This window comes from Agrilus planipennis, unplaced genomic scaffold (assembly GCF_000699045.2).
Source record: "Agrilus planipennis isolate EAB-ADULT unplaced genomic scaffold, Apla_2.0 scaffold283, whole genome shotgun sequence".
Taxonomy (NCBI): domain Eukaryota; kingdom Metazoa; phylum Arthropoda; class Insecta; order Coleoptera; family Buprestidae; genus Agrilus; species Agrilus planipennis.
In genome coordinates, this window is record NW_020438960.1 from 130,582 (window position 1) to 146,112 (window position 15,531).

Below are 15,531 nucleotides of genomic sequence, written 5' to 3' on the forward strand. Positions count from 1 at the left end.
AAATACATTATTCGGCAGTGAAACATTTTTTAATATAATAAAATTAAAAAAACCTCTTTTAAATATTAAAAAACATTTACTTCTAAAATTAATTATAAAATTGAAATATAGACAAACCAGACTGAGTAAAACTTTCTGAAATAAATAAATACGAAAGCGTGCTGAAAATAATAAGAGAAAGACAAATAATTCCCCATTTTATATTAGCGTTCCCCGACCCTCACCCAAAAAAAAAGGATAAAATAGATTGTAATTACAAAAAGTTGAACATTATTTTAAACCTTCTGAAGTGTTTGAACGAATGTGGATATTATTCGAGTACCTAGGTATTAACTGAAACGTCTTTAGAAATCCTTAAAGAGACGTAGGACAAAAGTAAAGGAATCGTGTATTATGTTCTTAATAACATACCTGTATCTTTCCTCCGGGTGGCGAAACGACTAAAAAAATCCTCATGGTAGCAGCTAAAAAGTCTTCTCTGCTAACGTTTCTTTGGTTTTTCTGTTTGGTCGATTTTTTATTTTTAAAACTAGATCGATTGGATTTTAACATCACGTCGGTTTTGGTTGATTTATTAGCAGAAACGTCCATATTAGAATGGCAAACTTTATTTGATTTGCGTTTTTCGTTTTCATAACATTTTCGAAAGTAATTCCGTTTACTAGGTGACAACTCGATGCTTTTTTGCTTCACCAGCTTAGATGTTCTGCTTACACTTGGTACGTTTCCTTCATCTTTACTTGTGGTCGGCCCTTTTTCCTTCCTATGTTGTATCCCGATCTCTTCACGACTTGTTTCACGTTTGAACAAGTCAAATTTGCTTTTCGTCAGGGAATTTTTACGCGACACCGACCCATTTCCACCCTTTTCGCCATTGTTTGTTGAAGTAGGGTTCCGTTGAACTTTTCGTCTAATCGAGCCGACAAGTTTACGCCACTCGTAAGGATTATCATTTGAACTTAAATTGTCCGAACTGGCAGCAGCCGAAGGGGTGCACTCGCGAGCAATTGCTAAGCTTTTTGACGACAACGATTTTACCAAATTAAACACGATTGCAACGAAAACAATGTTCTGTTGCAAAAAAAAATTTATACATAATATAACACACAATGACAGTTTTTTGTTATTTTGCTTAATATTAATAAGCGTAAACGCCTTTCTCACCTGAAAATATTGCACGTACCTATTTATTATAAGGCAGAACATGATTTTTTGTTCAAAAAATACAACCACCTACATAATCAACAATGGAGAATTAAACCGTTGTTTGGATCATAGAGATATAATAAATAAAGCAAGGGAGAAGTATATAGAGTCACAGAATAAAACTGTTTAAAATTATCATTAATTTATACAAAAGATTGAAAAAATAAAATAACGGGAAATGCATAAGAAAGTGTACAGTGTGAATTTTCTAATTTGATACCCCCCTTTATTTGCGATTTAAAGAATATATTTTGAGCACACCCCGTATATTAATAAATTTATGAAAATTCTGGTAGCAATTTGAAATCACCACGTTTATAATCAATTACAAAAGATAGACAAAAGGACGCATAAATTGCCCTAGAATTTATTTAGGACGTAAAAATGAATATTTCTACCATTTCTTCATAGTTGACGTAACACACATTTATTGGTACATTCGACACTTTTTTACACCTATGTTTTACATCTATGATAACGCACATGGGGCAAGTTCTGTCCATAAGGTTCCGAATGTTAAGGTCTTAAATAAGTTTTTTGGTGGTGATTTATCTGAAATTTGTGAATTTCACCCTTATTAAGGTATGTCGAAATTATTTCACTTAAAACAGGGTATATACCAATACCCAATTTTAAAAAATTTGGTGAACAGGTGAAGTTCATTGACCTGTACATGTATAATCCTTTCGCCGCCCACGTGTTGTCCACCATTTTTGCCGTTAGAAAAAAGCGAAAGATGTTTTAAAAAGGCGAAATATGATAAGATATACAAGGATTTTTATAATTTCATACTAATTATTTTCATAAATTATTATATTTCGTTTACAATAATATAAAATGTTCCAGCTACTAATTGCGTACTTTATAAAATCATAATTACAAATAGACACGTACATATAAACAACACATAGGTAGTTATAGTTTTCTTATATGTGCTACTATTGCTAATTACTTACTAATTGTCAACGGAGATACCTTCTATATCCTTAATTTTATTGAAAGGAAAAAAGCGAAACGTTTTTTCCTTTTACAACTAAGACAATAGATCAAGATTAAGACATAAAATGCAATTACGTGGACAATTAGTAAATAATTAGTGACAGCGATAAGAAAACTAAAATTGTATTGTCTAGGTATATGTATTTGTAGTTATGAATTTATAATAAATGTATAACCAATTAATTAAAAAAAAATTGGAGTGTTCATCAAAATTGCTAATTAACCCTACCCAATACGTAATGAACGATAAAAGGGTTATATTTTTTAAATCAGTACAAATATGAGCTTATGTAAAGATAAAGAAGGCTGATGGTGAACACGTCAAACGTCCGCCATACTTCTTTTATTTGTTTCTCTACTACGTAGTGGGTGGTCAACATTCAGTTGTTCCGTATGAATTTTAAATGTTTTGCATAAAAATTAATATTGTTACTTAAATTACTTATTTTTCACTTCCTTGTGGAATTGGCCGTTTCAAATGCATATTTTCGCATTGGTAACTATATTTTTTAATTGATTATTTCATTAAACATTTTTGATATAAAACAATAGATATACCTTGTCAACAACGCAACGCGATTCTATGATTTCTAAAAATTTAAAAATAATACCAGATAATGATTTTGCGGATTTAGCTAATGATAGGAATTACGAAATATATATTATTAACAATAAATTGTCTTAAAGTTTATTCCAATTGTTAAATCTATATGTAAAATTCTCATAGTAACAAAATAATTATAAAAGACGGCTTTGACAGTGATGGTTTACGCGGCCATTTTTTTATTTCTCTGCTGCGTAGTCGGCAATGGGAGGTTCAACTATCCTGCGTGAATTTTTAATTTGTTGTAAAAAATCTTGTGTTATTGCTAATATTTATTATCATTTGTTTCTTCAGAGCATTCGCTTTTCATTGCGAGCATTATTATTTTGGTAACTATATTTTTTATTCATGTTATCCTTATTAATGTTTTTGATACCTTGTTAATACTGGTCGCCATTTTGAACACTCTTAAAATCGTAGTTTTAATAATATATTTTTCTTAATTTCGCAACCTCAACTTGTAATTATTAATTACAAAAAGGCAATATTTTGTGGCCTTTGTGTATTATATTTTTATATTCTATAATATATAAATACCTACTTAAATATTACATTCAAATTAATGTCTTAGTAGGTATTTAATATTTACATGCCGGGGCTACAGGTTGATAATAATTTTAATTGGGTTTCATGGACTGAATTAAAAAAATATTCTATTTTCTGCATATTAAAGAAGGTCAATTTGAGTTTGTCTATTTAGCTAGCAAAAGAAAGTTCATTATAAGTCTGAAGAAAAATAATTGATTAATTTGATATTATGCTGAAAACAACTGATGTTTGTTTTCTTGTTTCAGAAAAAATTCCAAATTGTAATGCAGATGCATTAATATAGTCTGCCTGTTTTAGTGGATTAGCCCTTACATTAAAGGTAATGCTTCATTTGTTTAGGAAATATGAATAGCTTAATTAATATTCTTTCTTTTTACAGAGCTGATCTGGTAATTTCAGTGTTAGTGTGTGTGTGTGTGTTAGATGCAGTAGGTGGAAGGGGCTGGAGGAGCTAGCAGATAATGAAAAGGATTATGCTATTCACAAACATTAAAAAGGTAAATTGAAAAATACTGTTTTTTGTTAAAATTAAAATATATTCAACTTTTTTCTTATTATTTCAGGTAGGGTAGGTCATCGTGGGAAGAAGAGGATTCGCCGAATATATATCATCGGTATGAGTTTGATGTAATTTTCATTTGTGCCCCTTTTGGGAGGCTGATATTTTTTATGTGTACTTTTTCTATCGCTTGTTTGAAATTCTTTTTCACATCAAGTGACAAAAGAACGCGAATTTTTAGGTACTTCAGCAAGTGTAGTGATGTGATGCTGATGTTTACAAAACATTGTAAGTTATTTTTTATTTCACACTTGATTATTTTTTCTTCTGACATATTCACTTGTTTCAGGAACGACGAGATTTCTTAGATTATCAACGACAACTGACCGAAACAATCGAGCTATTATATTAAGTTAATTTTTGTTTTTTTGTTTCTGTTACAGATTCAATCACCCCGTCTCTCTATTCTACTTACTAAGGTTAGAAATTTAAATGGAAAGAAGACAAATTTCACAATCTGTGAAGTACCTAGAAGAAGACCAAGGTACATCATACTTTGCATCTCGAGGCTGTCTTTCGCATAAAAGGAGGTAATTACTATAAAAACAAAACTAATACAACAAATAAAAAACACTTGAAACGGTGAAACTTAGTCAAGTAATTTTTATTGATTTTATTCTATTGTCTTATCTTACAAAAATGTTTTCATTGAAAGTTCTAAACAAAATAAAAGCCAAAAAAGTAGAAGAATTAAGACGAAACGAATATTTTATGTTTTTTCATTTGTTACAGAATGAGCCATTGAAAGAATAAACAACAAAGAAAATACACAAGAAGCAGACGGTTATAACGATGTAAATTAACTTATTTAATTAAGAAACAAATTGTTATTAATACTTTGTCTTGTTTTTCCATAGGCAGGTTATACGTATGTAATAATCGAGAATTGAGATGTAATAATCATAATCAACGATATCAGCGATTTCAAACAAGGTAACTAATAATTATAATTTTTTTTATTTTTTCTTGCTTGTCGATTTTGAAACTTGTATTGTTTAATTGTATCTTTCGTTTTATATTTACAGGGTCATTGCGTTTGTGTTTATTATAATTAGAAGAACGAACTTTACGTGGGGGAGTAAACAGGCGAATATGGTGTGGTACGAAGTGTAATGGGCAGAGAATGAAGAGGATTTTGCTATTCACAATCGATAAAAAGGTACAAAATCAATTTTTTGTTTCGAAATTGTTTTTATGTTATTTTTTCGAACAAAATAGTAAATGTCTTTTCTTATTGTTTCAGGTAGGGTAGGTCATCGTGGGAACAAGAGGATTTGCCGGACTTTCGGTATGAGTACGATGCATTTTATGCAAATAAGTTGAGCCAAAAATACGGGGGTTAATAGCCTTCTATTCGATGTAAAATCGAACCGACGTTTCGCATTCTACTATGGAATTTTATCAGGGCTACAGAAGGTGTTCTTAATGTTACACATTGTTGTTAATAATTGCAGCATACTAGTTTTTTTTGGTTGGTTATTGTACTGTTCAAATGTTGTCTCTTTTGTGGAGTCGGTAACTAACTAAACAACCTAGTAAGTTACAATTATTAATAACGATGTGTAACATTAAGAACACCTTTTGTAGTGCTGATTGAAACCTCCTAATAGAAGGCCAAATGTACCTAGGTTAGGTTTTACATCGAATAAAAATTTATTCACAATATCCTAACCGAAGGTACGATATTTTTTCTTGATTTGAGGGACGAAAGCACAACATTCCCACCAGGATAAGAAATCGCATTTACTCTTTATTAGAAAAGGCTTTTAACATCCTCCGAGTCGTTTCCACTAGAAGGATGTTAAAATACTTTTCTCGTAAATAGTAAATGGTGTTTCTTACCTGGGAGGTTATGTTGAGCTTAAGTCCCTAAAATGAGGAAAAATACTACTTTCGGTTAAGGTATATCCCAAAATTGTATGCGGGCCTCGTGAAAAAACTACTATACCCCCTCCTAGGAGGGAGTATCGTACTTGCTTCCCTTGGTGTGTAATATACTATTTTATTCGATCTAAAACACAATCGACGTTTCGCTTTCTATTAAGGGTTTTATCAATGCTACAAAAAATGCTCTTAATATTACACATTGTTGTTAATAATTGCAGCATACTAGTTTTTTTTGGTTGGTTATTGTGGTGTTCAAATGTTGTCTCTTTTGTGGAGTCGGTAACTAACTAAACAACCTAGTAAGTTACAATTATTAATAACGATGTGTAACATTAAGAACAGCTTTTGTAGTGTTGATTGAAATCTCCTCATAGAAGGCCAAATGTACCTAGGTTAGGTTTTACATCGAATAAAAATTTATTCATCATACCCCAACCGAAAGTGCGATACTTTTTCTTGGTTTCAGGGACGAAAGCGCAATATCATCCCCACCATGGTAAGAAATCGTATTTACTACTTATAAGGAAAGACTTTTAACATCCTCCGAGTTGTTTCCACTCGAAGGATGTTAAAATACTTTTCTAGTAAATAGTAAATGGCGTTTCTTAGCTGGTAGGTTATGTTGCGCTTACATCCCTAAAATTAGGATAAATACTATTTTCGGTTTGGGTATTGTACAGAAAGTGTGAATCTGATTTCAAGGACAAGAAAGTCCAACATAACCTCCTTGTATTTACTCGATGGGAGTTCCTACCCGAGAGAGAATGTTGAGCTTTCTTTTCTGAAATTAGACGATAGGGTATCTTTAAAAAAAAATTAACCCCGTCTTTTTTACCCGATTTATTTGCATTCTTCAGATGAGGAGTATTATAGGGATCCATTTATTCTGATATTCTTTTGTAATTTACAAAAGAACAAGGCATATTTCTTTTATTGTTTTGTATTTGTTTAATAACTTCGTACAAGACGATGTTGGTAAGTTTTTATCCTTAAAAATTATTTCTTTATTGAATGTTGACTTTACAGGACTTTATCATGATTTCCCGGAGTTTCGTACCCGAAGCGTGAAAATTGCAGCCAAATCCATCTCCGCGTCGGACAGCCGTTGAATTTTCTGCTTCTAATGTGTATATATATATACGTATTGTGTAATAAAGGTTGGTCCAAAAAATACCACGGGGGCCTATAATAATGTTTGTTTTATATGTACATTTACTTGTATAATGCGACTCTAAAAGGGAGGGGGACTGGGGATCTATTTAAAGCGGTTCTTGTGATTATAATGGAAACAAGAACAGTCACAACTAATTGTTCTATTTCTACCCTAATAAAATTTCGTAAAAAATCGGCGCTTGCATTACAAACACAACATATTTTCTGTTAGACGTTAAATTTTCCAATTTTTTTGTGTCTCTAGTTGTATTCCTGTAGCTTGAATTATTTTAACTGTACAAGTCTCCATAGACATTTGTTATGTACAATTATAGCAAAAATATAAATGACAATTTTGTAGCAAATCTTATCCGCCTACAAAAAGAGTTCTATGGATCAGACCTTTAATAGTGTTTACAATTTAGATAATATTGAGACTTTATCTTTTATATATAAAACTCAATTTTAAATTTAAAAGCATGTATGATAAGCCTCTACCTCCGCCAAACTATAGACATTACATATTTGATTTATAGAACATTTTTTGTAATGAATAAACTTCGTTACAAAATTATCACATACAGCGATTTAACGATTTAAGTTTGTGATTTTAATTTATTTATATTGTAAAGTTACACTTATCTAGCGTATTATATCATAATACAACCGATACCTAATCCACATCATTTGGAAACCAATATTTTTTAACATAAAAACTTTTCTCAAAAAAGTCTAAGAATTAAAGACAAAACGTTGGTTTTTGATAAAATAGAAACTTTTCTCCTTAAAAAGTAGCGCGATTCCACATTCAATTATCGTTTACATTTTTGCTTATTAATTTTATCGTACATAATTAATGTTTTTCGAAATTCGTACATGTTGCAGTAACAGTTACGTTTTTGTGCTGCTAACAAATAACAGTTCGATTTACAGCATTCAATAAAAAAACTACTTACATCGATTTTATTATAATTATCATACTTGATGAAAATTTAGGAAATGAAGCTATAAACAGTTGTGTTTGTAATTATATGCTAATTTAGTAAATACTTAACTTTTAATGTGTATTTTGCAAGTATGGATTATTTCCCTACATTTAACATCTACTGCTTTATTCAAACGGTAAAAACTCACCTTATTATTTCAGTATTATATTATTATAACACCATTAACATAAAAATTACGGTGAAAAATAATTCATTGATGTGACATTTATTATATTCTTATGAAAAATAAGAATTATCGCGGCGGCAATTTATTATTATTTATTTATTTACAGACAGATCAAATGCGAATTTTCAAAAAGGAGATTTTTATTATTGTTTCAGTGAGAGCGAGCTTGTAAAATGGAAATAAGTGCATTTCATTACGTTCGATGTACTTAAAATTATTGTTAAGGTATACAGATACTGTTTATTATTATTGTAAAATTCGATTTAAAAAATACGAGAGAGAAAACGCGTGGTATGATGTGTGTCGGAAAAACGGCGTCTTTAATTAAGCGCAGGGTATGACTGGGATGATGATAGCGTCGCGACGGTACACTGAAAACTGGTTCAGGTTCGGATCACAGATATGCGTAGTACGGTATTGTAAGGACGAGAGTCCTTTCGGTTATTTTCGTTCGACGAAAAACCAATCACATTTCACGATGATAGAGACGACGACGAGTCAGATAATATATAAACAAACTTGTCACAGTTTACGCTGCCATCAATTTTGACCGCGTCGCAGATTTACCAAATATAGAATAGTCATTAGTGATAAAAATTCCATATCAATTATGCCCACATTATTAGAGTTCAGACCCTAGACATTACGGCTTTAAAATCGAATTAAAAGCTGTTGCTAATCTAGACTAAAAGATTGACCCCCCCTGCCCAAATGAAGAGGTCACTGGCATATTTAGTCGATCATTACGACGAGTAGAAAAAGATCATCAAGTCAAAACGTAAATTCGACCGCTCTGTACAAATCGAAACCCCAGGACGAGGAGGGGGAACTTTTACCCATCGCAGCCTAACCTACCCTACCAAATATTTATTATTTCTTTATTCCTTGTACGATGAAAATATTATCGATTGCTAAGCATAAGAGTAAAGCCGCCTGGCTGTAGTTATATGTGTCATGTTTAATATGTTTATTTTGGCTAATCTGTAAACTAGCCAAGCATAATAGTGTACAAACTGTTCAAATGTCTGATTTAGTGGATACGTTTAGAATTATAAGGTTACAGTAAGAGAAGTGAGTGTTGTTTACTTCTACCGTCTAATGATCCCAAACATATTCTTCAAATTAATCATACATTTGGATAGTTTGTATACTATCCAGCTAGGTCCCAAATTATCCAAAGTAATTATATCAAAAACCAAAGTTTTAATCTTATGATTAGTAATCGATAGTATACATTTTTTAACACATTATCCTACGATAATTTTCCTCCAAAAAAATTCAAAAGTTTTTGAAATTTTGGTAAAAATACTACTCTCCTACTTCACAGACGTAACATTTTCATCGAAAAATGAATACTATCCAGGGTAGTTTAGATTGTGATGGGTAAAAGTTCCCCTCGCCCTTGGGTTTCGATTTGTACACAGCGGTGGAATTTACATTTTCTTACTTGTGGTAATGATCGACCGACTATGCCATTGTCTTTTTCATTTGAGGGGATGGGGGGGTTAATGTTTTAATGTAGTTTAACGATAGTTTTCTTTTGGTAGTGTGATGAACTGCCCCATATTGCACAACCACCGTATAGACGTCAACGTATTAATTAAAATTAATGTAACTATTCTTGGAAATTCGTTTTTTCAATGTTAAGTTCGTTCAAATGGAAACATCGACCTTATTGCGTGAATGAGCATCTAAAGAAATTATAAACTTCGGAAATTTGTGGCAAAGGAAATCTACCGATTGATTTTTTTGTTTTATTTTTCCGAAAAATATTCAAACAAGTTAAAAATACATTACGGTAACACAACAACCATAAAGCAGCAAACTTAATTAAACGTAAATGTAGCAATCTGATGAAATATCGCAAAATATATCTAGGTATAAAATTAACGTACGACGTTATGCGATATTATGTCGTACTTACTCGAAATTTGACTTGGGATTGAAACAAGTCTCCGAGTAGCGAATTATTTCCTTTTCGGGCTTTAATTACTATTTGCAGCCTTCAAGGCATCTTAGTAATAACATTCTTAATGGTTTCTCGAGGAATTTCACCCCATTATTCTTACACTGCATTTCGCAGTTCGTTCTCGCTCTCCTACCGAATTTCCCTATTTTACCATCTACATACATTTGTGTATTATGTAGTAATAAAAATCCTATAACGTTTCCGTTTTCTGTCGTTGTGCCATGACAAAAAATGCACTAAAATACCTTTTATCGCCTTATTGACTAGTTGGAAATGTACGCACGCTAACACAGCAAGCAGTTCTCTAAAACCACCCCACTAAGTACGTTTATCTGCATCCGAAATCCCCTTTAACCCTTATCAACCTCCATCATTTGGTTAATGCTCACGCAAAAACATCGCAAGCCTTCCCGTGCGCTACATTAAATCGAAAATTTCGATGGTTTTGCTTGCGATTACAAAATGAAACATAGCAACTTGCTAGACACCACCGTAACATTATTTCTATTTAAGAATAATATTTTCTATTTTAGCAACTTGGCATGTTTTTTTTTCCATTTTATACCAATTAGTAATATTAAAGGCAGGGCCGCTTTAGAAATAGATTTACAGGGATAAAATAGGAGACCAGAGGGTGCGATGAATGTCAATGAGGAAAATTAGGGGTAGGATTGTAGGACATCTCCTGAGACATGAAGAGTTATTTGGAGACATATTAGAAACTGAAAGAGGAAATAAGAAGGATACTGGTAGACCTAGAGTAGATTACTATTCACAAGTAGTAGGAATGAGTGGAGGTGCGGGTCTAATTAGTCTTAGGACTGACGACCTTATGGTGATGATGATAGCAGAATATCTCAATTCGATCTTGGCATTTTACCGCGTAAATATTTCGTATATTAATTTCGGTCCTAACTATTAACACATGCAAATTATTAGCCGGGGTAGAATAATTTAATTATTTATGGATTACTTCCTTTAGCAGCAACATAACTAACTTGTACCGTCGTACTCGCAGTTATCGCCTAGCGGAATTTCGTCTAATCTATGGTAAATTTTCTTAATGAAATCTGATGTGCTAGTTTAATAAATTTCTTCCGGCATAATTGGCAATAATTGGATTCTGCAATGTTGGTACGTTCTAACTATTAGCTCACCCCTCACGCGTGCTCAAATGTATAAATTTATGTACATAAATATGGATACATTTACATCAAAAAAAAAAAAAAATAAAAATGGGACTCACCAAATGCAGACTTAACAACGGAGGAGATGAATTACCCCAATTTTCTTTCGGATCGTTCGACTTTTCACTAACACTGTCGCTTGTTTTTCTGAAACAATTTAAACGTTGTATATTATTAATTAAATTTTGCGTTGCATCTGCAATAGATATTTATTTTATAAAATTTTAAACTGGCAATCTATCATTTATGCTTATTATGTATGTATGCAAGTTGTTGTAGCAAATTATGTTAAAAACCGCGTCATTAAGCTGCCTCTTCAGAAAGACTTATCTGTCTTAAACTTTCTTAAACTCATCATTTACGTAATGATTAAAGTTCCTAAACTAAACAGCTAGGTAGAACATTGATAAATTTATTGCGAAATTATTCGAAAGAAGGACTTAACTATTCGCTTACGGAAATTTAAACTGATTTTGTAATTCTCTTACTTAACGTTTAATGTAATAGAAATTTTATTATTGAATGACAATAACTGTTTCGGCTCAAAGCGTCCTTCTTCGTGTGGAGAAATAATATGAATACAATTGTAAAAAGTTACGTAGACCTTTTTGGGATAACTTTTTTCCACGTGTGAAGGTATTTTCTAAAATGAAACCGGTTAGATTTGTGGAATATTAAACAAGACGAATTAGAGCACAAATAATATCCGAACCAACAAATGATAATGTTTCAAAACGGAAATGAAAAAATCCCCGTGTATCATTATAAGCGAAAATCAAAAAGTAATCCCGGTAAGTAGTTTCGCAGTTTTGAAAAATTTACGGTACGCTGAAAGGTGAAAGCATTAATATTAAGAAAAGATGACGCTTACATTTCGGAAATTTTTGACGTATCTTCAACATTTCCTTCTTTATGATGACACGGTTCGCTACTAATTATCAGGGAGATGTCTGTTCCTGAATTTGACAATTCTGAAAGAAAAAAAATAATATTGTATCCATAACAAAATTAACCAATTGGTAATTGAAATAGTTAACATATAATAAAAAAAATAATAACTGATTTTATTCTACTTCAACATGATCACTAGAATAATTTAATTATCAATATCCTTTACAAATCTTGTTTTGCCACACTGTCACTTCCTATTTTTTTTTTAATCAACTTTAACACAACAAAATCAAATGTATGTAATAGTTCTGTATAACTTTGGACTTAACAAACCCATAAAACCCAGATTTTAGGCGTTTTTACCAGCCAAGGTTATCACCTTTAGACAAGTACCTATCAGGTTTAGGTGCCTACTAATAATAAACTTTTTTTTGTGAAATTCTGGGTTACGTATCTACAGCGATTTAAGTTTGATAAAGTTTACTGTAAAAGTTATGAAGAAGCCGTACATTATACAGAAATTTTCAAGCGCTTTTTATTTTATTGAAATAAAAATACGGTGCTACTACGAAAATACACGAGGCCAAATTTTTGTTTTTAAAATGTTGTTGTTTTATTTCGGAAATTTGCTGAAACAGCATGGCGCGGTATTTAACAAGGATTTAATTAAAGGTTTGCGTGGTTTAATTAATATCCAATGCAAACTTTACCTGTTTACAAGTTATAAACAGGGGTTTGTATTTCTGCCGAAAAATCAATATCATTAATTACTGGTGCATGTATACGTACACAAATTTATTTGTAAAGGTATTTAGGGTGTTGAATGTTTGAAATGTTAATCGGCGAAACATCGAAAAAAAATGTTACAGCTTCCACTAATTAGAAAATTATTTTTATACACCTATGGGTTAGACGGTACGTCAGCCAACGAGAAAATTTTAAAAATGAAACTTGAGAAATTCAATAACGCTGATGTTTTTACTGCAACGGCTCAAGTTGCTGGAGTGCATAATGACGATGAGCTCGTTGCTGCGAACATTCCGATTTACATTACCACTTGAGCGCAAGTAATCCAATTTTTTAATAAGTAAATAAAATGGACGACAAATTGGAATTTACAAATTAAAAATACCGCAGTCTGTAAGCAATAGACATACATGGCGATTCGATTTGAAAAACAAATAACATACTACTAAAATTTGCAGTATTTAATTGGGAATGTTGCACACTGTTATGTTAATTTTTGTCACACTCTTCCTTTTCTAATTGCTTATTTTACGAAACCTGCTAAAATACATTAAAAAGAAATACCTTCTACTTGGCTAGTTTGTAATTTGGCTGGATAGTGCATAGCATACAAACTGTCCAAATGTCTGGTTTGACGGACGGGTATGTTAATGATTAAAACGTTGCAGTTGGAGGAGACACTAAACGAGTGTTGTCCTTGCCATGTATCTCCTTTAATGAAATCACTTTGTGAGTGTTGTCTTCTCCTACCGTAACCTTATGATTCTAAGTTTATGTGTTAGAGCAGACATTTAGACAGTTTGTATACTACCCAATATGTTTGTATACCTACATACGACACCAATTAAATTTCTTACCTACTGCTGATTGGGAATGCTGAGGGACGGATGAGGACGAGTCCCTTGTTTCATTACAATTTCGACTTTTTTCATACCCCTAATGGAAAAACAAAACGAATATGTATTAGTACGATTTGAAAGTAATCGCTAAAATAAAATTGCTTACGTTTTCGTACATGCTCTGGGTTCGTAATATAGCTCTGTGAGGACGTAATGGTTCGATTTTTTCGGCCAATAAACTATTTTGAACGTCGTAATTCACAAAACTCAAATCGTCGTAACTAATTCCGATGTCGCTCTCGACGAGGGACTGCAACGAAGCCGCCCATTCCATATTTTTCATTTCGGCCAATTTTTCTCGAGTAATATCCTTCTCTTTCTTTCGCTGAAGATCTCTAAAACTGAACGATCTCCTAATAAGATTGGACCCGTCTTTGTACAGGAGCTTCGAAATCCTTTTAGTTAATGATTGTTGTGGTTCCCGAATGTCCACTGCCGAGCGGTACTTTTTGGCGTTTATCAATGAGATTTTGAACGGCTTCTCCGACTGATATGACGAAAAGGGAGAATCGAGAGTGGTGCTCTTCTTTGAAACTTTGTTGCTTTTCTTGTTGCTAAATATGTTGGAGAATATCGATTTCTTTCTAGCTTTGTTTTCTTTTTGCTTTTCTTTCTCGACTGTTGCGGTGCTGTTATTGACAAGTACGGTGTTCACCGCTGAAATCGGACTGATCTTGTTCGGGTCTCGGTGACGATTATTATTATTATTAATAATATATTCCTCGTTTTCTTCTTCGTCGTATTCTTCCACCGAATATAAAGACCCTCTGTTACTATTCCCGATAGAATCAGAAGACGTAGATTTTCGATTTGAAAATTGTTCAAAATCATCCCCAACGATACTGGTTTTTCTATTAACATTTTTAAAGTCGTCGCTCGTTCTTTCTTGACATGAATTACTTCTCCTACGAAATTTAACTTCACCGTACATATTGTTGATATTGTTATCGGTAAATACAGTATACGGCATCATTTTTTTCAACGCACTCTCACTTTTTTCCTCCGCACAGAAATTTTTCGGCTCTCGGCACTCCGTGGGTATCGGATAGTTATCGGTCATATCAATTCCACTGTCATCGATATAAGAACACTTTTCTTCGAAACTGAAATTGTCGGTAGAAGAATGTGTTTCGAGTGACCAGAACGTCGAAGCTATTATTGATTGCAAAATGTCATTAGCTATTTGCTCCGACTCGGATAGTTTAGAAAAATCTTGATCAGGTTTTTCTTCGATACCTTCTTCGTTTACTATTTCGGCTACATTACAGGTTGCGGATTTCTGGCACGTATCCTTAATCGCTTCTAAGGACGAAACATCTCGGTTAACGGAGACTACTTCTTCTGATAATTTTTCATCGCTGGTCATGTCGTCACCTGATAAAAATTACCTTTAAAATGCAAGAAAAAACAGTAATCATAGTAACTGTAAACCGACGACACCCATGAGGGTTTTGAAAAATTGTGAAACGTTTCTATCTAGAAAATTTGGATTTCCAGATTGANGTTACAAAAATTAACAAGATATATAGTAGTTTTCACATTCCACCGTATAGGTAGATACTTCAAAAGCAACTTCTTTCTTTAAACACCCTCCCTGTAGACTCCCCCGTTTAAATATCATCTAAAAGTGTAATAAGTATCTATTTACACTTTGTTTTCGAATGTCAGTTTTGCTGATATTACAGCTAATAGAGCGCAATTGTCTAATT

The 15,531-nt window shown here is 32.4% G+C and overlaps 1 protein-coding gene and 1 long non-coding RNA gene across 8 annotated transcripts in view; one reads left to right on the forward strand and one right to left on the reverse strand.

The window, feature by feature from the left end:
• LOC108742195 overlaps nt 1–15,283 on the reverse strand; it is a 34,178-nt gene extending 18,895 nt beyond the window's left edge. For 2 of the 5 annotated variants that reach the window (XM_025975158.1, XM_025975159.1), the window contains exons 1-5: nt 13,929–15,283; nt 13,781–13,859; nt 12,157–12,256; nt 11,345–11,432; nt 412–1,164 (exon numbers count right to left, since the gene is read on the reverse strand). In XM_025975158.1, the coding sequence (XP_025830943.1) occupies nt 412–1,164; nt 11,345–11,432; nt 12,157–12,256; nt 13,781–13,859; nt 13,929–15,188 (2,280 nt within the window). In that variant the 5' untranslated portion in view covers nt 15,189–15,283. The remainder of the gene's footprint in view (nt 1–411; nt 1,165–11,344; nt 11,433–12,156; nt 12,257–13,780; nt 13,860–13,928) is intronic. The other 3 variants (XM_025975156.1, XM_025975157.1, XM_025975160.1) reach the window with 3 other exon arrangements.
• Nucleotides 3,400–11,332, forward strand: LOC108742198. 3 transcript variants are annotated; one of them, XR_001938627.2, is made up of 3 exons: nt 3,400–4,447; nt 4,650–5,076; nt 5,161–11,332. It is a non-coding gene; the product is annotated as an uncharacterized LOC108742198 (long non-coding RNA). The 3 variants fall into 3 exon arrangements; XR_001938625.2 differs by having other exon boundaries at nt 4,650–4,850; nt 4,943–11,332; XR_001938626.2 differs by having other exon boundaries at nt 3,400–3,855; nt 3,922–4,447; nt 4,650–11,332.
• Nucleotides 15,284–15,531: the final 248 nt, after the last annotated feature.